The sequence below is a fragment of the Hipposideros armiger genome, unplaced genomic scaffold, assembly GCF_001890085.2.
Source record: "Hipposideros armiger isolate ML-2016 unplaced genomic scaffold, ASM189008v1 scaffold_916, whole genome shotgun sequence".
Taxonomy (NCBI): Eukaryota; Metazoa; Chordata; class Mammalia; order Chiroptera; family Hipposideridae; genus Hipposideros; species Hipposideros armiger.
The window spans coordinates 231,134-257,659 of record NW_017732266.1 but is presented as its reverse complement, the minus strand read 5'-3'; the positions used below and the strand labels follow the sequence as shown (position 1 = coordinate 257,659).

At 33.1% G+C, this 26,526-nt stretch overlaps 1 protein-coding gene across 1 annotated transcript in view; it reads right to left on the bottom strand.

Annotated features, from left to right (window-relative positions):
• Positions 1 to 26,526, bottom strand: part of FSTL5 (follistatin like 5) — a 427,469-nt gene that overhangs the window by 257,886 nt on the left and 143,057 nt on the right. Inside the window, exon 3 of the mRNA XM_019630458.1 lies at positions 23,453 to 23,573. Coding sequence (XP_019486003.1) covers positions 23,453 to 23,573 — 121 coding nt within the window. The remainder of the gene's footprint in view (positions 1 to 23,452; positions 23,574 to 26,526) is intronic.

Here is a 26,526-nt window from a genome sequence, read left to right as displayed (position 1 = left end):
GTCATCTAAGTCTTTTTAAAATGTTGCTTTCCAGGCTCTTCTTGGCTATAAAATTATTGGGTTTTGAATATTTTTCCCTCCTACTGTACAGGTGAATCTTATTTTGATGTTCAGCTCACATGTCACATATCTCCTTTTAGTTCACTTATTTTAGGTGATTTTCTCTACTGGTGTTTCCAATACCTTAAATATTCTGATGTATGTAAATTGCAATGATGGATTTCCTTATAATGGCAATGCTGGTCTATCTATATGCAGAACTAACCCCATGGAACTTAACTAGCAATTTTTTCTATCTAGATGATTTCCATTTTAATCATTCTCACAGCTTTTATTCACTAAAATATATTTAATTATATTGTTATCTAACCTATTTTTGAAATGACATATTTCATAAGGCATGATTGATTATCTTTGAAAGCTAAATACTGTCACTAGGAGGAAATCGTGGTGGCATGTTAATCCTGTCGGGCCACTAGAATGACACTGAGGCTTCTGGGCCCTGAATAGCTATTGTTAAAACATGCCTTTATTAAAAACATTCAATAAGATCTATGTGTGGTTTCTTGTAAGTGCCACCCTCACATTAACAAAAGGCCAGACCAGCTATGCTGTTTTCTAGAGAATATGTAATTTTATATGAAAAGAAATCTGCAAGGCCAAATCCAGGGGCCAGCCAGAAAGTACATTTCTGAAATAAGAATGCATCTTTATAATTGATGCAAACATTTATGGCATATTTTTGCCTGCTAAATGCTATCAGTAAAAATGAGGAAATGTATACATAGAAATATTTTCAGTTAAAAGTTAGGCTTATAAACACATTTGATGAGAAGCTCCCCGCATCTACAGAACTATGTGAAGATAAAAAAGATCTAAACCAAACCTTACACTGATAAGGAAAATTTTAGCAGAGTATAGAGGGATTGTACACTAACTATAAAATTGATTGTGCTTGAGAAAAGAAAAAACATCAATGGGCAATTTATACTTTTTATAAAATAGGTAATTGGCTCCTCCCCTTGTCTCTGCCCTCCAAGTAGGTCAAGGATCTGCACCAACAATGATATCCGGCAGAGTACAATGTCTTTAGGGTCTCCTAAATATTGAGACTTTTCTTACCTTTGCTCTTTGCTTATCTTTCTATATCCATTTATGAAATGTATATTTAAAAGACAGCTATTGGGACTTTGGGGAGAGCACTATTAAATGTGCATTGAGCCTTCAGAGATAGAATGGCTTCAAAAAGCTACAATAACCTGGCAATCTGAGATTTGGACTTAGAGTTGTGGGTATCAATATACACGTACACTGATTTCCTGAAAGTAGAAATTAGCCCCTACCCAGTGTCTGTTGCACAGGAGCAATATCTAGACTGATGTCTGGGTTTTGAAGAGTATATTGAAGAACAAAATGAACAACAAAACAAACCAACACCAGATTTTGAAAATGGTTCATAATCAGAGGTAAAAGATGCCCAGAAAGAAGAAACATACATTTAATATAATTCCACAGGGAAAGAAAAATATTACAGTTTTGGTGCTCAGTGAAATTAAAAATAATATTAAATTTATGAAGGGTAATTGAAAAGTATAAGAAGAATATAGTATTTTTGAAAGGATGTAGAGGTGAAATGAGATTTAGAGGAACAGTCTCTTAGAAAGAAAAGATCACAAAGAAAACAATTTAATATTAGCAGAATTAAAAACTATAGCCAAGGCAATAAGAGCAACTTTGATTATGCAAAAATCATATTAGCGATGTTGAAAAGAACAAAAACTTGAGAAAAGTTTCCTAAGTATTTAGGAAAAATAAAATAAAATATAAATGAAGAGAGAGAGGTGATAGATAAGGAGGACAGAGAGCAGGCCAAATATTAAATATTATATTCCTGAAAAGATGCCAGAACAATTAGTAAGTAATGCAACTTTTAACAGGGGAAAAAAAAAATCTTTCTTTTTGGGGCTGAAAAAATACCTATGTACATAGATCAAGAATAGTCATCATACTCCAGACAAAATAATTTCAAAAGTTTTTGAAAACACATCTATATGTAGACAGAACATTCACAAATATAGGTATGTTTGTGAATATATATATTGTGAATATATATGTGAATATATATATATATATATATATGTGTGTGTGTGTATAAAGGAATAATAATATAACATAATCACAGTATAGTACGATCATAATAGGTTGTCTTTGAGCACTATAGAAGTTAAAAATAGTTGATTCTAAATCTAGAATTAAAAAGTTATTATATAAAAAAGTACTTGACAGGGAAAATAGAATATATAAAATATATGAAAATATTACATGATCTATAATATATAACATATTTTTGAAAACTACAGCAAACATTTTGGGTAATGTAATTCAGTACATTTGTGAAAAGACAGGCTTCATAACTCAAATTAAAAAGATTAAAATAGTCAAAACTTCAATCCTTCTAGTCATCTGGATATCCAAAGAGAAAGATTACCTAAATCATAGGAATAATGATAATAGTTGCTGAACGCACTGTGCAATGTTTTAAGCACTTTATATATATACTAACTCATTTAATTCCCAACACAAACCAATGAGGTAGTAGTATTATAACCCCCATTTCATAGCTGAGGAGAGAGAAGCATACATTGAGTAACTAATTTACCAAAGGTAAAAAAGCCAGTGAGAGGCAGACTCAGGACGTAAACACAGGTTATCCGGCTCCATTGTGCAGTAAGATACTCTGCTTTTACAGTGGATTCAAGCAAAAAAGACTAGTTAATGATGTAGAAAGTGTTGATGTGATAATAACTGAAAAAAAATTGAACAAGTAATCTAATTCTGAAAAAATAAACAAAAAACAAAACAAAACCTAAATGTATACAATGCACGTACAAGTAAGCTCAAAAAAAATATTAATAGACTTTTTAACTATACCAGCATCACCTATGATTATTATTTTAAACATCATATTATAGGAAGATTAAAAAGAAGAGTCATCCCTTTTCATTATCATAAATGTTAAAAGAACATTTTTTGAACATAAATAGTTAGCTAACTTATTTACACACACACACACACACACACACACACACATTATCCAAAAGTCGATATCCTCAAAATGCTACAGATTAAGGAAGATATTTTTAATCAAGAAATCCTATCCAACCAAGAGTCAGTTAATGTTCTGGCAAGAAATAGACACAGAAAAAACAACACTTCATGTAATTTTTATTGTGTTTGTGTGTGGATGAAGAAAAGCTTTGAAGTACAAAGAAAGTATGGTGTGTTTTTTTTTTTTGCTTTGTATATAAAAATTTTAGTTTAAAAAAAGAAGTACTTTAAGGAGAAATTTTGATTGTCAGAGGCATTGCCTGCCCATTCTAGGAGGCAGATATAATACTTTTGGACTCAAAGAAATGTGAAAATTGTAGTTACTGAGGATTTATTCAGGTGAGAAATCCTGCTGTTACTCGACCTTATTAACAGTTTTTGACAACTGACTTCTTTATTTATATCAAAAGTCTCTTGATTTTGAGATAACAGTTGCCTTTAGCTATTGTTTGTATCAAGATATTTTATGATTTGAATTGCTGTTAGTCCTTCACAAGAAGGGAGCCAAATTATATACAGAGAGAGAGAGAGTATGTGTTTACATACCAGGCCTAACAATTAAGTTCACGAACTTGTTGCGATGATGTTGCTAACCTTTTTTGATATCAGAGGAATTATTCATTATGAATTTGTACCAACTGAACAAACAGCTAACCAAGTTCACTATTTGGAAGTGCTGAAAAGCCTGTGTGAAAAAACTAGACGACCTGAACTTTTCGCCAACAATTCATGGCCCTTGTATCATGATAATGCACCAGCTCACATGGCACTGTCTGTGAGGGAGTTTTAGCCAATAAACAAATAACTGTATTGGAACACCCTCCCTACTCACCTGATCTGACACCCAATGACTTCTTTCTTTACCTGAAGATAAAGGAAATATTGAGAGGAAGACATTTTGATGACATTCAGGACATCAAGGGTAATATGATGATAGCTCTGATGGCCATTCCAGAAAAAGAGCTCCAAAGTACACCTTCAAAGTATTCCCTTTGGGGAGCTATGCACCGACACCAGCGCCTAGTCCACCCTTCAAAGCAATTTTGGAACTTTGGAATGGCCATCTGAGCTGTCATTATATTACCCTTGATGCGCTGAATGTCATCAAAATGTCTTCCTTTCAACATTTCCTTTATCTTCAGGTAAAGAAAGAAGTCATTGGGTGCCAGATCAGGTGAGTAGGGAGGGTGTTCCAATACAGTTATTTGTTTACTGGCTAAAAACTCCCTCACACACAGTGCAGTGTGAGCTTGTACATTGTCTTGATGCAAGAGCCATGAATTGTTGGAGAAAAGTTCAGGTTGTCTAACTTTTTCACGCAGCCTTTTCAGCATTTTCAAATAGTAAACTTGGTTAACTGTTTGTCCAGTTGGTACAAATTCAGAATGAATACTTCCCCTGATATCAAAAAAAGGTTAGCAACATTGTTGCAACAAGTTCATGAACTTAATTGTCAGACCCCATACTATTTTTTCTCTGGACACTTTTACTCTGTATAATTATTTTGATTCATCCATTTTCTTGTGTGTATCAGTAGTGGAATCAACAGGTAGTTAGTAGATTTACTGTGGTGATCACTTTGTAACATATAGAAATGCTGAATCACTATGTTGTACACCTGAAATTAATACAGTATTGTTATGTAAACTATAATTAAAAGTAAATTAATTAAAAAGTGGTTGATTCATTTTTATTGTCGAAGGCTATTCTACTGTATGGATGAATCAATCATAGTTTGTTTATTGATTTATCAGTCAATAGACTTTTGAGTTTTTTCCAAGGTTTTGACTAGAACAAATAAAGCTGTTATAAACACTTGCATACAGATTTTTGAGTGGCATAATTCTTCATTTTTATTTTATAAGTGCCTAAGATGGCTGTATGGCAGTTGTATGTTTAACTTTTGAAAATCTGCTTGTTTCCAAAATCATTGTTCCATTTTATATTCCCATGAGCAGTGTATGAGAATTCCATTTGCTCCATATCTTTGCCAACACTTGGTATAGTCAACCTGTAATTTGAGCCATTTTAGCAGGAGTATAGCAGCATCTCATTGTGGTTTTAATTTTCATCTCCCTAATAATTAATGGTGTTGAACATTTTTATATGGCTATTTGGCATTTGTAGGTATTCTTTAGTGAAGTGTGGGTAAATACTTGTTCCCGTTTCTAAAATTGGATTATTTGTCTTCCCACAATTAGGTTGGAAGGTTTCTTTATCATATCTAGATAATGTCCTTTGCTGAATATATGGTTTTTAAATGTATTCCTATTCTGTGGCTCTTTTCATTTTTGTAGTGGTGTTTTTAATGAACAGAAGTTTTGATTGTGATGAAGACCAATTTAATATATATTTTTTCTTTTGTATTGGTTATATATATATATATATATATATATATATATATATATATATATATATACACATGCATATGTGTTTAAGTAAGCTTTGCCAATCCAAGGTAAGTAAAATTTTATTGTATATTTTATTTTAGAAATTTGACAGTCTTAGCTCTTAAAATTAGACCTATAATGCATTTTAAGTTAACTTTAGTCTGTGGTGTATGGTAAAAGTCAAAATTTATTAATTTACTTTCCTTATGCATATTCATTTGTTCCAATACCATTTGTTGAAAAGACTGTTCTTTCCTCATTGTATGCATTAATACCTTTGTCAAAAAAAATCAATTTTACTAACTGATGTCATTCCATGAAATTTAATAAAAGTAAAATAAAATTAACTTGAAGGGGCTTACAATAAAAGCCATGTGTAATCAAATAAAAAATGATCACATACATATGCTATATCTTGACACTTTTTCTATTCCATAGTTCTATGTATCCATCTTTATATTTATACCACACTATGACTACATATTTTGAGTACATTTTCAAGTTAAATGTAAATCCCTCAAACTTTTTCTTAGTTTTTAAAAATATTCTGGCTATTTTGATAGTCTTCATTTCCATATACATTTATCACTAGGCTGTTAATATAGGATTATAATAGTATTGTGTGTGTGTGTGTGTGTGTGTGTGTGTGTGTGTGTGTTTGGATTATACAGCAAATTTGGAAAATTCAAAGAACAAAAAGTCATATTTGAACCTCAAGCTAATCAACCATTCTCTAAGGCATCTGGACTTGCAGTGTACAATAACTGTCTTGGGCACAGTATTTCATAATATTATGAAATTTAGATTGCCAAAAGTTGAGTGAAGATTAACAAAATAGACCTCAGAAGAGGAGATTTCCAAGAGAAATACTAAAGAGCAGGAAGATCAAGGAAGATTTGTGTCCAGGGTAACCCACAAAGGAATCACTGCTAGTTCTGTGGGTGTTTTGGCTTTGGTTTATGAGAAAAGTCAGATTTAAAGTTCAGGTCTTTGCTTTTTCTATTGTAATTTATAATACCCTTTGTAAGCCTAATTATTTATTAATACCTGGCATGTCTATAAAGCACTGTGTGTTAGCTTTATGGAAAATAAAGGAAAGGGAGAGGAAAGGTAAATAAAGTCTGACCATCTATCAACCTTTGTGGTTTCTTACTAAGATAGATTCATGCAATCATAATGATGAGCAAAAGGATTTGATCCTATAATGGGGAAGAGAGATCAGGAAGGATCACCAAATGTTGAGCAACTGTTTTTGTAGAACAACTATTCTACCTTATAAACTTATTCTGGAATAATAATATGAAAAAAATAAATATTCTCACTATCTTTCGGGATCTTTTTATTACCAGTTGTGTACAAGTATGTTGTAACCCTCAGACATTATTTTTGGCATATTTTGTTAAACTAAAATGATAAAAGGGAAACCAAGAGTTAAAGACAGCATAACTTCCAACTAAGCAAAGTCTATATTTTTAGTACCAAAGTGAGAAACATTGTTAACTTCTAAATTTTTATGGTTTAAAACATCAGTTCCCAACCTCTATTCATCAATTTGTTTTTAAGGATAAAGGTAGAAAAAAAGGGGGTAATATTCAGCTTTCTCTGGATCAACTACTTCATAATATGCTCTATAACTTTAAATTAAAAAGTGCCAAATATGATGCATTTACATATAATCATAAGGAATAATTTTAAAGATTACAATTTTAAGACAAATATATATTTTTTAATTTCAGTGCTATTCTTCTTTTGAGCATATCGTGAGCAGATGATCATACAGATTACAACTGTGACTAAAAATGAGGAAACTATATTTTACTGATTTTCTAAATTACTATGGATATCATATTTTAAAGAAAATTTATCTGATAATAATTATGTTACATATTTCCTCTTGTTATCCTGAATAGGGATGCATATTCTTTTATGACTTAAAAACTATATTTTCTGGACAATACTTAATTGTGTTCTGAGTGTGTTTTACCTGAGAAAATAAGAGACAGTCCATTAAACAAAGTTCTTGTGTTCAGAAGTAGTCATTAACCTCTAAATAATCCTAACAATGCATGGACGTATGTTGCTGGCTTTTGGAAACCAAAAAGCCTTTATAATACATGTAATTTGGCTCAATAATTTTGAAATAATAGTTTAGAATATACTGAGGAATGACTTCTCTCAATGACAAAATAGAAAAGTCAAGAATGAAAATAGAGAGAGGGTGCACATTCAGTCTTCCAGACATCACATGAAAAAGAACCAAAAGAAAAAAAGTATTGTATGGATAACAATAAAGTCAAAATCAGAAATACTGGCATTAAAACTGATCCAGTACAAGGATAATTAATAATAACTGTGATGAAGGTGTAACTTGAATTATGTCAAAGCTTATCAAAATGAACAAAAATATAATGGGAACACATACTTAAAAGGTATCCAAATTAATTGGTATTGATCAAACTCAAATAATGTTTTACCCACTTGAAAAATTATATGCTAAATAAAGACTGCTTGGCTTAACAAAATATTAAACTACAAAATAAGCCTTTGATTATTTATACATTTTTTTATAAGATTTAAAACACTTCACTTGTTTTTTCTGACTATTTTCATTTATTTACATACTTTGGTTGAATCACTTGCACAATTTCCTTAATGATATAAGTTTTAAGTCAAGTTTTGTGTTTTTTTTTGGTAAGTAGTCAATTATACCTAAAATTTACATAGAAAAAATATTTTTGTCCAAATTTCACTTAAGGCAATATTTGTATAGGAAAATTTCAGCTACTATATTTATACATGCATAATTTATATGCTTCAGGTATTAAAAATATGTTTGATGTGACTACTGGTATTATAGGTTGAACTGTGTCATCCCAAAATTTATACACCGAAACTCTAACCCATAGTACCTGAGAATGTGACATTATTTGAACATAAGGTTATTGCAAATGAAATTAATTGTTAGGATGGGGTCATCAGAGTGAGCCATCATCCATTATGATTGATATCCTTACAAAAAGGAGAAGACTGGACCCAAAGACATATAATATGGAGAACACCACCTGAACATCAAGATGCCCTCTTACAAGCCAAAGAGAGAGACCTCAAACACAGCCCTCATTCAGCCCACAGAAGGAACCAGCCCCACTGAGACTTGCATTTTGGACTCCTAGTCTTGAGAACTGTAAGATAGTACACTTCTGTTGCTTAATCCACCAAGTTTGTGATATCTGTCACAGTAATCTTAGCAAACTAATACAAGTTGTTTATATCATTTTATTCCTTAAATATTTACTACTTACTTAACTACCAAATTTTCTAAGCACTGAAACAAACATTTTTACAAATCTGCCATAAACGGGGAACAATTCCATAGAGAGAAGGGAAAAAATAGGATTCTCCTCAGTGCCCAGTGTAACGAAGAGTGCACTCTGTGACAAGGACTGAGACACAGGGATTGATGCCATACAGCTGGACAAAAATAAGGTATTCAGCATAAAGTTAAGGCAGAATGGGTATGGAAGTAGTTTGAAACAACTTAAAGATATTTCTTTCCTTTGTTTAAAATTTAAACACATATTTAAAATGTAAGTAGCGAGATTAATATACTTTTTTTTGAAACTGGGTATAATTGGTCTCCATAGAAGCATGAAAATGTACCTTGTGCCTTTTGGAGGCCACAATTAAACTTAAACCATCTTTAAACCTAAGTTCAAAAGAGGAATCAAGGACAAACAATCCCAGAAAACAAGGCAAGTGTCTGAAATAGGCTAGTGTCCCTTTTAGGCTTCAATTGACAATATTCTCATTGTGTATGAAGTTTTAAGAAGAGATTTTAAATGTACTATCTAATTTCAGTTTTATATTTTTATAGGGCAAGCATGTCAACTCCTATTTCAACCTCAGTGTTTCAAGGAGAAAGCAAAGCAACACAAAACAAAAAATACTTGATTCTAGGAATGATAAATTAACTTTTCTCAAATCAAGAATAGTAAAATGCAGTGCTGAGACAGAATTGCAGCCTTTTGCTTTTTATTTCCATGTTATTTATACTATACCACATTGCACCAACTCGCACAGAACTGCCTGTGAAACGATTTTCGTATCACAAAAACATTAAATTTGATACCAAAATTATCCTTTTGAATGTGCTATTTTGAAAAATGTATTCACTTATTGTTTCATTCATAAAATAGGTACTCAGAACATATTATCTACTTAGTGTGATGCCCCCCACTCCAAAAGATGTGCACATCCTAAACCCCAGAACATGTGGATATATTAGGGGACATGGCAAAGGGGAATTTAGATTACAGAGAAAATAAGGTTAGTAATCAACTGATTTTGAGATGGGGAGATTATTTTGGAATATCCAGGGGGCCCGATGTAATCACAAGGGCCCTTATTCGAGGAAGAAGGAGGCAGAAGAGAATCAGAAGAATGGCAGCCTGAGAAGAGCTTGACCCATCGTTGCTAACTTTGAAGACAGACAAGCAGAGCCATGAGCCAAATAACGGGGTGTCCTCTAGAAGCTGAAAAGGCAAGGCGGCAGATTCTTCTCTAGGACCTCCAGAATGGATGCAGCCTTGGCATTGGTATCTCAATGTTAGCCCAGGAATATCTTTGTCAGATTCCTGATCCACACTAATCTAAGATAATACATTTATGTTGTTTGTTATGACAGCAATAGAAAATAAATATAGATGGCATCTCTGATCTAACACATCCTACAAACAAACTGTGAATGGTGAAAAGTAAACAGAATTACAGTAGACTATAGTGATTGATACGGTGGAGAAATACAAATTAGTATAGGAATATTTACGCAGGTCCACTAAACACAGCGTAGGGACTGGGAAGGAAGTGGAACACGAAGGAAAAGTTTTAACTAAGAAAAGTATGGGTTAGCATATGGTCTAAGCTGTGTGAAGAGCAGGTGTAAAAATGAAAAAGCAAGAAGGAATGTGGTATTTTTGGATAGTAGTTTTGGTGAGATTTTATAGTTTGTGAGTAAACAAAACAAAACAAATGATAATAACAAACAAAAAACTCCAAATACAATGAGCTAAAGAAGGACTAGTTCTTTGACTGATAACTGCTTGATGGAGGGCGCACTTCATATCTTGACGGGAATGAGAGGCCTGTAAAACGATTTCAGGATGAGCTTTGCGTTTTCAGAAAAAAAACAAAAAACTAAAAACAAACCTGGTAGAAAAGGATAGATTAAGAAGGGGCAACAATGGATTAAGGAAAGTCACATAGAAATGATGGTGGCCTGAACTAAGAGACTTGAGGAAGGAAAGAGAAAAGGCACCAGATTTAGTTTTTTTTAGGAAAAAGATTCAACATGGATTTTTTTATTCCTTGAGGAATAGGGATGAGGGAAACAATATATTTTTTATTTATCTAACAACTGGGTGTATGTTGATGCTATGCTCTGAGATAGAAACACAGAAATAGAAACACATTAGACATGAAATACACAGTGAATTTAGGTTTGAACAAGTGGCACTCAAGAGGTAGAAGAGAATCCAAGTGACAGTGCCCAGTAAGCCAAGGATGGGTAACAGCTCAGGTGAGCAGTCTGGTCTGGACGTACCCATTACATTATTACAGCATATTGATTGCAATTGTCAAAGCCGAGTGGGTTAGATAAGAAGAAGAAAGTCGTAGGGCCCATACTATGAAAAACTTCAGCCTTAATGCGATGATTCAAGGAACTCATCATCACACTGTGAAATGACCAAAAGAAGATACATTTCCAGAAAAACAAACAAACAAAAACAAAACAATGGCTGAGACACCAAGGAAAGCAAACCGTTAAGTTGGAGGGAATAATAAGCAATTTCACACACTGAGGAGACATTAAGTAAAATAAGAGCTAAAAACATTCCACTGGGTTTAGCAATAAGCAAGTTAATGTTGACATTGGGAAAAGCAACTTCTTTGGAGTGGAATCATAGCAATCAGGTTGTGAGGTAAGCACAGGAACAAATTGCATGAGCAACTTAAAAGCCTAAATGAGAAGGGAATACAAACAGGGTGTCAACTGGAAGAAAGTACGCTGTTTAAGGGGAGAGAGCTGATGTCTTTAAAATGATTAATTTCAGGTAACCATCATAATGTGACAGATCAAAGGTATACTGTAAAAAAGGAATCATTTTTAGACTCTTGTGCTGGAGGATGTAGCTTAAAAAATAGGTACAGAGAACAGGTGTAAAAAAACATGAAAGGTGAAGTGTTTCCTGATATTGTAATTAGAGATAATAGAAAAAGATGAGTGTGGATTCAGATAAAGGGATGAATTTGTCTGAGAAGTATGACCTGTCTTTTTTTACCCCTTGCGGAGTTCTAGTTAATTAATGTCAATTTTTACATTAATTGACTTTAATTGATGTCAATAAACTAAAATAAATAAAACTGACTCATAATGAATTGCTAATTGCTTCTTGAGCACCTAGAGCAATAGTAGAAAGCTCACCATTCTACTCAGTAAATGAAAATATTGGTAATAAAAGTCAATGTGGGCTGGCCAAGTGGCGCGATGGTTAAGAGCTGGATTGGGATGCTAGAGGCCCCCGGTTCGGATCCCACATATGAGGGCCAGTGACACTGCCCTCCACAGCTAAGATGCTGAATAACAGCTCAACCTGGAGCCGGGCTGCCGTGAGTCACCAGCGACGGCGTAGGTTACAGCCCCTGTGGCATGGGTTGCCATGGGCTACCGTGTGTAGCCAGCAGCCAACATGAGCGGCCAGCAGCCGCAGTGAGCTGCCATCCAGAAGTCGGCGACTGATCTGCCTCTCCTGGGAAGAGCACAATGATGGTGCCAACTTGGGACAATGAAGCAACGTCCTCCACAACTAGACTGAAGAACAAAAGGACAGCAACTTGTCTGTTCCCATCCCCCAATTCCCCAATTAAAAAAAAATCTTTAAAAAAAAAGTCAATGTATCCTTTGATTACTTGCATATACTTGACAAAGTATTTGCAGAAATTTAGTTTGATATTTTTTTCATTTGTAATGAAATATATATACATACTGTAAAATTTACTATTTTAAGCATGTTATGTACATTTCTGTGGTATTAAGTATAATCATGTTGTTATGAATCTATCACCATCATCATCTCCAAACCTTTCATCTTCCCCAACTTTAACTCTCCACCCAATAAACACAAACTACCCATTTTCCCCTCCTTCTAGCCCCTGATTACCATCATTCTATTTTACATGTCTATTTACATTCTATTTACATTCTATTTTGAATTTGACTGGGGATTTTGTACAAGTAGAATCATGCAATATTCGTCCTTTGGTGAATCATTTCACTTAGTACAATGTCTTCAAGGTTCACCCATTTTGAAAGATGTGTCAGAATTTTCTTCCCTTTTTAGGTTGAATAAAGTCTCATTGTACATGTTTTGTTCCTCCATTCATCCATCAGTGGACACGTCAATTGCTTCCACCTTTTGCTATTGTGAATAACAATGCTGTGAACATGGATGTATAGATATCTCTGCAGTCCCTGCTTTCAACATTTTTGAGTATATGCCCAGAAGTGGAATTGCCAATCATATGGTAATTTTATGTTTAATTTTCCACAGCAACTGCACCATTTTATATTCCAACCAGCAATGCACAGGGTTCTGATTTTTTCACTTACTTACCAACACTTATTATCCAGTTTTGTTTTGTTTTTTATAATTGTCATCATAATGGATGTGAAGTAGTATTTCATTGTGGGTTTGATTTACATTTCCTTAATGATTAGTGATGAACTTCTTTTTATATGCCTATTGGTCATATGCATATCACTTTGGAGAAATGCGTATTCAAGTTCTTTGCCTGTTTTGTTTGTTTTCATGTATGTGATTAATTGTCTTTATTGAAGGAAAACAAGAAGTCATCAGTCACGCTGTCATTATGGTAGAGATCTTGATATGTGTACCTGATTGTCAAGGCAGAGATTCACTTGCAGCTGTCCAAGCACTGAAAATGTTTCCCAAAAGCTTCTGACATTGAACCCAGGAGCGTCCTTGTGTGTTTGCCTATTTTTTTAAAATTTTTTTTTCTTTTAACTGGGGAATTGAGGGATGGGAACAGTGCTGGGGAATTGGGGGAAGGGGAACAGACAAGTTGCTGTTGTTTTGTTCTTCAGTCTAGTTGTGGAGGACGTTTTGCTTCACTGGCCCAAGTTGGCACCATCATTGCGCTTTTCCCAGGCAAGGCACATCAGTTGCCAGCTTCTGGACAGCCGCTCACTGCGGCTGCTGGCCGCTCACGCTGGCTGCTGGCTGCTCACGCTGGCTGCTGGCTACACACGGTAGCCCATGGCAACCCACTGCCACAGGGGCTGCAGCCTATGCCCGCTGGTGACTCACAGAAGCCCAGCTCCAGGTTGAGCTGTTGTTCAGCATCTTAGCTGTGGAGGGCAGTGTCACTGGCCCTCATATGTGGGATCCGAACCGGGGCCCTCTGGTGTCCCAAGCCAGTTCTTAACCATCGTGCCACTCGGCCGGCCCCTTGCCTGTTGTTTAATTGGGTTGCTGGCTTTGTTCTTGAGTTACAGGAGTTCTTTACATATTCTGGATATTATCTCTATCAGATAGATGATTTGCAAATATTTTCTTCCATTCCCTGTTGCCTTTTTACTCTGTTGATAGTGCTTTTTTGATGCACAAAAGTTTTTAATTTAATAAAATCCAATTTATGTAGTTTTTTGTTGTTGTTGCTTGTCTTTTGGGCATGGTATCCAAGAAATTATTGCCAGCCAAATCCAATGTCACAAGCCTTTCCCTTAGGTTTTCTTTAAGTAGTTTTATAGGTTTATCTCTTACTTTTAGTCCATTGATCCATTTTGACTTAATATTTGGATATAGCAAAAGGTAAGGAACTATCATGAATTTTTTTTAAATGTGGATATCCAGATTTCCCAATATCATTTATTAAAAGATTGTCCTTTACCCATTGGATGGTCTTGGCATTCTTCTTGAAAATCATTTGCCCATGTATGTGAGGGTTTCTTTCTGGGCTCTCCATTCTACTCCCTGTGTCGGTCGTTACACCATTACCACACTGTTTTGACCATGGCTTTATAGTAAGTTTTTAAATCACGATATGCAAGACCTCCAACTTTGTCCTTTATTATCAGGATTATTTTGGCTGGTCAGGGTCCCTTGAAGTTTTATATAAATTTTGAGATGGATTTGTCTATTTCTGCATAAAAAAACTACTGAGATATTGATAGGGTTTCCATTGCATCTGTAGGTCACTTTGTGTTTTATTGAAATCTTAAGTATATTAAGTCTTCTAATACATTAACATGAAATGTAAATTCATATATCAGTTTTTAAATTTGATAGATGAGTATAGTAAGAGTCACAAGTTTTTCAAGATGAAGAATTATGCAGTTGTATGGGGGACAGTGTTTTAACTAGAAGGTTTTTTGTTTTTTTTAAAGTAGCAGACTTTTAGCATCTGACATGCTTCTTTTCTCCTTCTAGTAAAATCCAATTTGCAAAGTTTACTTGCTTAGATTGCTGACAAGTTCAGAACCATTTAATCTGTTATGCTCAACCAGGTGCAAATTCTACCACTATTACAAGAACATGACAAATACAAGGTTTTTTTTTTTTTACTAATAATTCTGTTTTTTCACTAATAGATGATCTGTTCATATCACAAACAAGAGTAGTAAAAGCATATGGTGAGGGATGCATACAGAATGAGCACATCCCACGTAGGCTATCTTAGACAGCAGCGCTCTGAGAATCCTATCCAACTAATTTAAGAAATCTATTTGCACCACAAATGTCTGACTATGACATAATTATGCATCCAGCTCCTATAGATAGATTTCAGGGTCTATTGAACTGGTAGAATCAAAGCTGACACGATGTGTACCTTCCTTTATTATTATAATGTTAGGTTATATTTTCTATAACGTTATAAAATGGAGAAGCAACAATAATGATACAATCCACCCCTAATTATATCTCTTTCTATTTATGAAAGTATGATAAAGCATGAAAGCAGTTTCACAGCAAATTCTGCCATACATTCCAGCATGCATATAATAACACGCGTCAGCCAAGCAAGCAGTTTCTGTTAGGGAGGTGATATAAGGCATTAATCCTTCTCTAAATATTTGACGTCTCCGATAGACTCTACAAGGAACCTAATAGCATTTAATGATCAAATTTACATAGGTCAGTTTTTAATACTCTGAAATCATATCTCAACTAAAATAAGCAAAAACAAAAACAAAAACAAAACCCTGATAATACTGTTCATAAAACTCAGTTAAGATTCACTAACAATTTTAGAGCCATATGTCTTCTAAATGTAAGGCTGCTCTCTCAACTGATACTGTTTCTGTGGAGACAGTTATACACTATTACAATCCAATTTTTATACTTTTGGGTATTAGTATTTTTTGAGTAGCTATCCATGCATGAAAAAATGGTAAAAAGTCAAGTAACACAGATTATAAAGTGAGTTTTATGGATAGGAAATATGAGATGAAATGCGTTTTGCTTTATTGGATTCAGCAGCAGCAAGAGCAAGTAATTTATGGAAAAAGGAATAAAATTATTTGCAAAAAGGGCAAAAAAGGTGACCTTGTAGCCTGGATTTTGAGAAATAATCTCAATTAGAGTTGCCAAGTTCAGAACCATTTGATCAATTATCCTCAACCAGGTGCAAATTCTACCACTATTACAAGAACATAAAAATATACAAGTTTTTAAAAATAATTCTGATAAATCCTATAATCTCCATAAACTATCACAATATCTCAAAAATCCTTATATCCCAGAAAGTAATAACTTGACAAGGGAAGTTTAAAATCAAAATAAGAACATGCTCATAAACACAAAACACTGAAAAACACAGCCAAAAGGCAGTGCAGTCTCATGTGGAAATCTTTTATCAGCATTGTTCATTTCATATATCTATAGCTATATGCAAAAATATGCTAAATTTTAAGTTATAACAACTAAGACTGCAGCGCTAATATAAATTTTTTTCCAATACGATATTAAAATAAGGCTGTTTAATTACAACATGGTGTGATAATAAGTGAATATTTATAGGCAATGATTTATATAGTACTTTAGTCTGTTGTTTAAACATAGTTAAAAGGTGTTAAAATATTTAATTATATATTTTTAGTAGAGTGTCAAAATGTCTGCAAAGGGCAGGATAATAATCTATACCTTTAATGAGACTTCACAAAGATAATATTCTTTATATAAAAAATGTGTCAATCCATAAGTTAAAAAAAATCACACTCAATATAGCAATAAGATAAACTTATCTCAAAAGAAAATGTTACCACTTTATATATTCTAACAAAGATAGAATCATTAAAAAAATGTATTAAGTTGTCACCTATGTCCTTTTCAGAGTGTTAATGTAGACAGTTCTTATTAAAGATGATTATAATAAAATGAATTATGTCAGTGGAAATATGAATTGTATACATATCATTAAACACAATCATTGTTCAGATCTTTACTTTGCTCAACTAATTTAGTTTTCATTTCAATCGCCATTTGTCATCAGTAAGAAAAAAAGTTAAACTTTTCTTACTGGAGTTACTCAAAAAAAATTGCAACAAGTTGCTCAGGCATTTTCATTAACAAAAACCTTTTGCATCACATACATAAATTATTTCTACTATAATAAAATGTTACATTAAGATTTCTAGAGGTAATGAGAATATTTTCTAATCTGAAGTTAACAGAGCAAGAATTATCATCAATTAACTTATTTAGATGCCTTCTTTGTAAATCACAGCAAACTTGTCTATAGGATTAACGCTAACTAATACTAACTTTGGATTGCAAAATATATATAGTCTAAGAATATTTTCTAGAATATTCTTAGCCATATCCATGCCAGCCTTATCCTCCACCTAGTGTATGAGGTATGTTCCCTTAAATATTCCTTATATCTATGCCCTCTTATTTAACCAGTTATCCTTTTTCAGTCGCCTAAAATTTATCACCTAGGGGATTGCACCATGTAATCTGTAGTGTCCTGTTAAATGTTTAAAAACAGCTCTCTGAGCTTGGACAAGGTGGAGTTGGGGTAGCGCTGTGACTTCTAGTATTTGCCAATATCTATAGGGTAAAAGTTCTCACCATGGGCCAATTTACAGTTTCCAATGTGACATCAACCGGATAGCAAAATTCCTGAAAATTTAATCACTGACTTCAACACATCACTGATTGAACTAGTCTACTGTTTTTTCTGCTTCTGAATGTGCTCTTAACTGCATTTTGTACTCAACTTCATAAATAATCTTTCTAAATTTAGATCTGACTATTCCATGTTGCTACCAGTATCTTGCTTATCACTACACAGATTATCTCAGTTTCTCAACATTGATTTTGTGCAGTTTCAAGATCTAGCTGCTACCTCCTTCCTAAATCTATTTTACTAATTTTCATTTTTCGCTTCCGTCTTCCTTAACTATCCAACTGCTTACAAATTTCCACACCTCTGTCTTTGCTGATATGCTCTTCTTAGCAGAAAAGCCTTGTTCTCTTTGACTTTTTCCTTAAGAACTCCTGTTCAGGGGTATACTTAATTCAGAAGTTATTTCTACTCAGAATCCATCCCTGAGATAATCCGTTTTTTGTTGCCCCATGGTATTTTATATGAGTCACTTTTATCTCATACAATATTATTCTGTAATTGCTTTTTTCTGTTTAATTTCCTAGAGTTGAGAACAGAAACTGTTTCTTATCTATCTTTATTTTGTAGTGACTAGCCTTGATGTCACATAAGACTATAACAAATATTGGTTGTTTTGTTTAAGTCAATAATTATAGTTTGAAATATTCATTTCAATATGTAAAAATGTGTAATAAGATCACTGCACAACTGATAAATTTTAAACTACAAAATATGTACATAAAATATGCCACACTTTTTCTTTGCCTGGCTTTCTTCTTTCTCCCTTCAATCTCTCTTCTGTTTCTCCATCACTCTGTCACTCTTTTTTCCTTCTTCCATTATACCTTGTCTTTCTAATTTTTATTTTTAGTTGAAAATGATTACCCTTTTGGAATAGACAAGTATCATATAACATATATTAGGATGTCTAGCTTATTAATTTAGTCAAGTATTCTTGTCATTAATGACCAATTATAGCAACATCAGAAGACAGTAGTCATTCAATGTCCTCCATGGAAGTCACTATAAATGTGCATTACCTCTCAAGATGATTTGTAATCTGTAACGTTTGTAATGCTTTAAACATCATAAATGCTTTTCTTTAGTCCTATCTGGTCACCAGCAACAAGGATCTGTTTACATTACTTGAATGATTGCTAACAAGTTTACTGCAATTTTCTGCTTTTTTACAGGAACAATTTCCATTAGAATAAACACATTTTACAGTGCATACATTGCAGATGATATGCAATATTCTGTGCCTCACAAAATCCTCAGTCAGGCAGCTCAACAGCACTTGGTAGAGATGCTTCCTGTCCATTTTTATTAAGAAGAGTATTTAACAAGTCAATTTTAAAATTGTCACATAAAGACAAACACTTATTAGACATTGAAGATAAATATACTTTTTTTTATATTGTAGGAAACAATCATTCCATAATTTTATAAGGATGATAGCAATGGTAAATTATGTTAAAAATTCACTCACCAAATGGCAATGCAGAGATAGAGACCCATTTTAAATAAATGAAGATAATTTTAATAAAATTTCCTTAAGAAATTAAACTTTGTTATTGGATAGATTGAATACAACAATCAAAAGATTGAGCATTACTATATTGCTAATAATCATCAAATTAATCACTTGTATAAAAGTATAAAGATAGATGTATGTTAATTTATTCTGCTAATTCTTAAAATGTTTCTTAAGAAATAATTTGTTACTGGTTTTGGAATATATGTAAAAGGGATTACCATAGAACGTATCATGCACTGAATTACTATAAGGCATGCTAATAAGGTATTTTGCGCATATCTTATTAACATAAATACATACATACATACATACATTTCTTTTCATTGTGATGGCCCTGAGGCATAAAAAAATATTTCAGTAATTCCTAAGCATTAAAGAATTATTAGGTTATATTCAGTGTAGTACATTAGTTCCCCTAGGGTTCTTAGAGGCAACAGTAGCCTGGAGCTTTTTTTTTAACATGTAAAAAAACTGAATATAAAACATTAATTCTTGTGGTATATTAGGTTTTACAGGCTCTCTGAAAGTGTTTCACTGCTAATTGTTGGATAAAGTAACTCAAACTAGTTACACTTCACACTGAACAGGTTTTCACTAGAAGACTCACGATGATTGGTGCATTTATTTTAAATCAAAGTGAAAATAACATTAGTCATTAATTTAAGAATAAAATTATTAAAAAATCAGAAAATATATTTCTAAAAATGCTAACTGTGGCAGAGGATGTACGACTTAAATGATCCATTGATAATATATTTGGGAGACAGTGGAATAAGGTGGCATTAAATACATTTTATTGAACTCTGCTTTTAAAATAAACATTTATGTTTAGGGAATATATTTTGTTACTTAATTATATTTATCCTATATGTGTGTATTGTGGTTTCCTGAAAAACAAATATGAACATGAAGTTCACACTATGTTATTTATTTACAACTGGAATGCGTGCTTAACCTATTTAAAATAACTGAAATAAAATTGTGGACAGATTTTTCTTATATGTATGATAGATACTTTTTTAACACTCTAACATTATATTGTCCAAGATGGTAGCCAGTGACAATTAAACATTTGAAATGTGGTTAGTCCAAATAGTAATATGCTGTAAATGTAAAATAGATACTAGTTTCAAAAGTTGGGAGAAACAAATACAAAATATCTCCTTAATTTTTATATTGATCACATATTGTGATAATATTTTTTACTATATCAGGATAAATAAAATATTATTAAAATCAATTTTACTATTCTTTTTCTTTTTTTAGTGACTGTTAGAAAATTAATTTTGGGATGACTAACAATTTTTTTGCTTGTATTATGTTTTAAATGGGCAGTGTTAATGTTTAAGGAGAGAAATGAGAGCTCAGGAATAGTAATAAGTTGAGTGTTATAATTATGGTACCTTCCCACAACACAAGACATCAAAATTATGATGTTAAACTATATCTATCGATGCTTAGATATGTTCCCAATATCTAATTAATTAAATGAAAGTAGCATTAAAAGAATTTTAAAGGTATAATATAGCCCCATTTTCATAAAATATGTATGTATATATATAGACATATAGTATATCAAAATGATTATAACTGAATTATGAAATTAAATTTTATTCCTATTTTCTCTTTTATGCCTTTATGTTCTCTTTTACTTGTATAACAAAAATAAATAGACATTGTTGAAAAGGATATGGAATTATGATAGTTTATAAAAACAAATACTTTTGGCTGAAGTTTTATTAATATGTCATTTGGCTTAAAATTTGTGAAAGTAAAATACCCATTTCTCTTGTTTGATTCATGTCTTTTTTTTTCAACAACACATAATAGATTTGAAGTAATATTAGATACTCAATTACACCTTTTGATTTCTATATGCTATTGATGAGGCCCATTCAAAGCTTCATGTTTTCTCTGGTTAGTTCCATGTAACTACTCTATGAAAGCAGTAGAACACCCTTAACTAAGAAAGTAGACCTCTATCTGGTAAGAATAAAGTGCAAAGAATCATATATATATATATATATATATATATNAAAAAAAATAAATAAATAATGCGTTAAATAGGATTAATTACCATGACATTTCTTGGAAATCCTCACTTATCATTTCCCTATCCATATGAGTGCTTACTTATTTGTATTTAATTTGTCCCCAATAAAATAGCGTTTGATCTATGAGACAAAACAATTTTCACAAATCTCATAGTAAATAAAAGTGCCAACGAGATATCAGAACTTTTTTAAAAAATCATTAAAATTGTAATAGGCTTTATCAAGTCAAAATAGATATTTAGGGTCCATTCACTATAACTTTTCAATTAATGTTTAAAGAAAATTGTTATGTGAAAAGGTTGTAAAAACACCATTCACATGCCCATGCTGTTAGCTTAAAAATATCTAGTCTTATTTATTCCTTCTTTTTATTTAATTTTTGTAAATGCATTCACATATGGTAGTCATTGAGCAAATGGCTTTTTAAGTCAAATATGTATAACATAATAATCTAAATCCTGTGAACAAGTAGTTCTTTTTATTATTTTAATAAAGAGTTGGTATGTGTGCACATTAAGGAAATATTTCACTCTAATATGCATTCCTAATGTGAATCAGCTTATTAAGATGACAAAATCTAGATGAAGAAAAAGCTAAATCAATATACTCAATACAGCTGTTTATTTAAACTCAGAATCACAAGGGAATGGCTTTGCTTACTTACATTCTACCAGTGGTTATTTTATAAAATGGGGAGAGACTTAATGAGCAGATTTTCCAAGCTCTAAGAACCACTTCACCTCAAGAATCCTATATGTGCTGCTTTTAAATGAATTAAACAAGGAGGTTGCTAGACTGAGGTGGCTCTAATGTAGCGATGCCTACATAAGTAAACCAAAATCTAGGCCTATAAATGCCTCGGGTTACTAAATTGAAACCTAAGGATGACTGATCACAAGAAGCCATTTGGCTTTAAGCTATAGCCAATCAGTAATTTCCTTAGTTTGCTCTCTCCTTTCCTCTATTAAAGTGTTTTGCTTTGTTTTTGGTTTTTGTTGTTTCCCCCTAGTTCCCCACTGCAGAATGCTTCTAACCTTTTCTGGTTTGGTTACCCATTTTGAAATGATCTTTGCTCAAACAAATTCTTAAAATTTTAATATGCCTCAGTTTATCTTCTAACAGTGCTAACAAACTCAAGAGTGCCATTCCAGCGAGTGCAGTCTGCCTGTGTATCATCTCACCTTACCCTAAGGATCAAATACATAGGACCACAATGCAAGAAATAGTTGCCCATTCTCCTCTAATGGATGGTTTGGACAGATTCCTGCATGCGTTATATACTTGTTTACCTCTGAGATCGATCCTATAAAGTTCGAGTCTCTTCATGTTGCTGTGCACATTTCCCAACCTGACCCAATCTCTATCCTTTTCTAACTCATACTCATCAAAGTACCCTCTAGGAATCCTCCTTTTTGATCAGAAAATTCTCTTTTGCCTTCCATTACTTATAAAAACATGTTCTTCATGATATTGGCTTTCGAAAATTCTGGCTGCCTGTTCAGAAAACCACTTGTCCAATAAGTTTAACAATTGGAGGTTAATTTTCTCCTTGATCTATTCTACCCCAGTGCAAGGACAATGGTAAATAATTAAATGTTTCCTTATTGGCACTAATGGATTATTTCCTCTTCTCAAACCAATCTTCAGCAGATAGATAGATNTCTGCTTTATAAAGCACAAATAGTCAATTTTAGGAAGTCTTTAAGCAATTTAAGCATATATAAATTATTCCAAAGTAACTTAACATTAATATAATTTTCATTCTAATGCTAATTATTGTTATTAAAATATATGCAAACTCATTTTCATCTACTTTGGTTTCCAAAAAAAGTAAAAATAAAGTCACTATGTAAATAATAAAATTGCTTTTGATATACAGTGACAACTGGTCAAGTGCTGCTCCTACTCTAAAATAACTTTGAAGAAGCATTGTGGAGTAATATCTTAAACTAGAATCAGGGCTACCAAATATTTCCAGCTCTTCATTTTAGAACCACTAAACCCCCAGCTTTTATGCATGTTTCAATATAACCAAACACTTAAATTATCTCAATTATCAATTACATGAGTTCTTTTCAGAAACAGCTTGTATTCTGAGATCAAGCAAACATACCACATTGTCTAAAGAAACAGGGAAAAAAAACAAAGAGTAATTAGAGAATAAAGCTTATACTCACGGAATGCTCTATAAAATTCTTCAAGAGCCAGGTGCTTGTCAGAGTCAAAATCATCGTACTTCAGTAGATCATACAAAGTACAGTCTGAAAGATCCTTGCCAAGTTCTTCCTGTTTTATCACCTGACAAAAAATTATAATCATACAATTATATCTGTGTCTTAACACTTCTAAAGTCTAATGTAACAATCACCTAATAAGATCCTGTTAAGTGTGCAATTCGGCAAAGAACTGAATTTATGTAAAATCTGGTTTTCAGTTACTGGACAACTATTTTTTAACAATTTCAAAGGTATAATGTTATAAAGTTAAAATAGGTACTTAGAATTTAATCCAAACTTTTTAAAACAAAAATCTCACAGGACACAGAAAATCCAAACATTAAAAGGATATTTTGCATTCCACTCATTTACATTACTCCACTAATATTGACTCAAGGAAATACTTCCTCATGGAAATTGCCTCCTATGTCTCAGTGACCTATGTCAAAATAAAACAGGGCTCTTTCTGAACAAAATCAGTGAATTAGTTTGTTCCGGCTTTCGTCCTTGTATTATTTGTGAAAGATGAAGTTAGACTTCTTTTTTCTCCTCTGCCTAAACTCCTCCCCAGCTGGGAGTGAAGTCATTTGGGATTGTGCATTAACTCCCTTGGTCACAAAGGAGCTATTAAGCAAATGACTTTCCAGGAGCCAGATAGAATTAATGTGCCGATTGATGATGAAAATCTATCCAAGCGTGGGTGAGGAAAATCATCAACGTGCTTTCTATTCTGTGCTCTGTCCTATGGACTGAGGCTGTAGCTTTTTTATACTCTGCTGCTTTTGACTATTGCCTGTCATATAAAAGGGCTCACCAAGATTTTTCAAACATCCCTATCCATTCTGGCTAGCCGCATAGCTGCTCCATGGCCTTTCATATTCTCCTACCTACAGCACAATAGTTCACGTTGCTTGTAGTTGGCATCACAGTGTGTTTTTTTAAAAGGTTGTGCAGTGTAATCAGAAAACACAGGTTCTGAAGTCAGCCAGCTCTGGTTTCAGGTCCTGCCCATGTCACCTAATAGTTCTATAAACCCTGGCAAATCACTTAACCTTTCCTCCATTAGAAACTGAAGACAGTGACATCTATCTCTCATTGTTGTCATGAAGATTTTACACACACACACACACACACACACACACACACACACACACACACACACACACACACAGTTAACAAGTAATTTTACAATCAAGCGTTGACTTGAAANATCAACATATTAAACGTGTATGATTATTATATTACATGTTTGAAAAGCACTTGGTTTTATATTTCATAATAACATTCATGTGTTAGATAAATGTCTCCCTAAACAATCACTTGACAGAGCAGAATCCTATAAACTTTCAACTGGAAAGTGTAATGAAATGCATTCTCTCAGACTAACCTAGAGAAGGAGATGCAGAAAAACAACTCGTAATTAAAACATGAGATATTACATTCAAATTGTTTTAAATGGTGGAACAATATATTTGTCCAGTTAAACTTAAATCCCATTCGAAGAAATTCAATTTTGAAATCTGAGCTGTTTTAAAATGAAGCTAACTCAGGCTTTCATGTCAAGCTGCAGCAACTCTGTCATACCCTAGTGAATTAGGTCTGGGGTAGCTGGGTCGCTGGTGTCCCCATGGTAAAGCCATTATGAAAAAAGACGTCATCTACATAGGGTTTCAAAACCACACAGGGACAATGCAAGACTCAGTTGAAGAAGTTTCTGCGATATTGGCATGAATAACCTGGGGTGAACAAGACCAAAGTACCAATGAATTACAGAAATGAGTTTGAAAGTCCAAAAAAAAAAAAAATCTCAGGCAAACCTTATCCAGAATATTATGCTAAAATCAGGAGAAAGTCATTTTAAGTCAGATGCACTAAGTTATTACTGACAAGACACGGTACAGTGTGGAAAATAAGAACGGTTGATCAATTCCCATTATATTGTTTTTTAGTTTTTTATTCAGTTTCACTTTGTGTCATAAAAAGCCTTACTCTCAATATCTGTATGACAAAAAGAGTCAATACTTTAAGAAATATATACAAGTGTTCCACTAGAAATCAAAGAGGTGCTGAAATATCTAATTGCGTCTGCTTTTAAATGTGACAAATAGTTAGGTCAGCAAACAAAATTTACCAGCGAGAAATCATAGCACGAAGAATGCCAGACACTACAGCTAAAAAGAGAAACAAAAAAGCCCATCAGCCACCACAGATTCATCTAAACAATGGGGGGAGGGGGGCGGGGTCATCCTAAAATGGGACGGATTTAAGACTTTTTGTTGTTATAGTTCATACCGGTATCACCTTACCTGTTGTCTTTCTATTAATAGTTGGTGTATAAAAATAATTGGTCTTGTTTAAGACCAAAAACTGTCCTTTGGAAACACATGCCTATAGGTTGTGTCTCAACAATCATCTTTTGGACGTTCCCTTCCCTGTGAAGAGCCCAGGTGCAGCAACGCTAACAGAATGTGCAAAATTCCTGTAAGTGGTGCTGAGCTGTATTTATCAAAACTGTCAGGACATATCTATAAACTCTAACATAGGAAATTAAAATCATACAAACAGGTACATGAATTAATTTTATAATTAAAGTACATAGTAGAAGAATTATTTTCTCAATAGGCCAGTCAAATAAAGTTGCTGCAAGGTTTCATGCTATAATGATTTGTGCATTTTTTTTATAATTTTTTAGTAAGTAGCTGTATTGATGTCTAATGCAGCATTTTCCAAATCACTGTGGGGTGTATTATGGAGTTTAAAAGTAGAATGCTTCCAACACCATAAAAGCCCTCCTCTCACCTTTTGTTCTCATGCCATTGTCCTTCAACTCTCCCAAGGCAACCATCATATCAACTACTAAAACTATAGATCAGTTTTACTTATTTTGGATTTTATCTAAATACATACTTGCTGTATGTTTATGTACTCTGCTTCGTTGCTCAGCATTATCTTTTTTCTAACTTTTTACATCTAACTTCTTAACCTCCAGAAATCTGCTTCTGACCATCCATGTCTGCTGAAAGTGCTATAGCAAA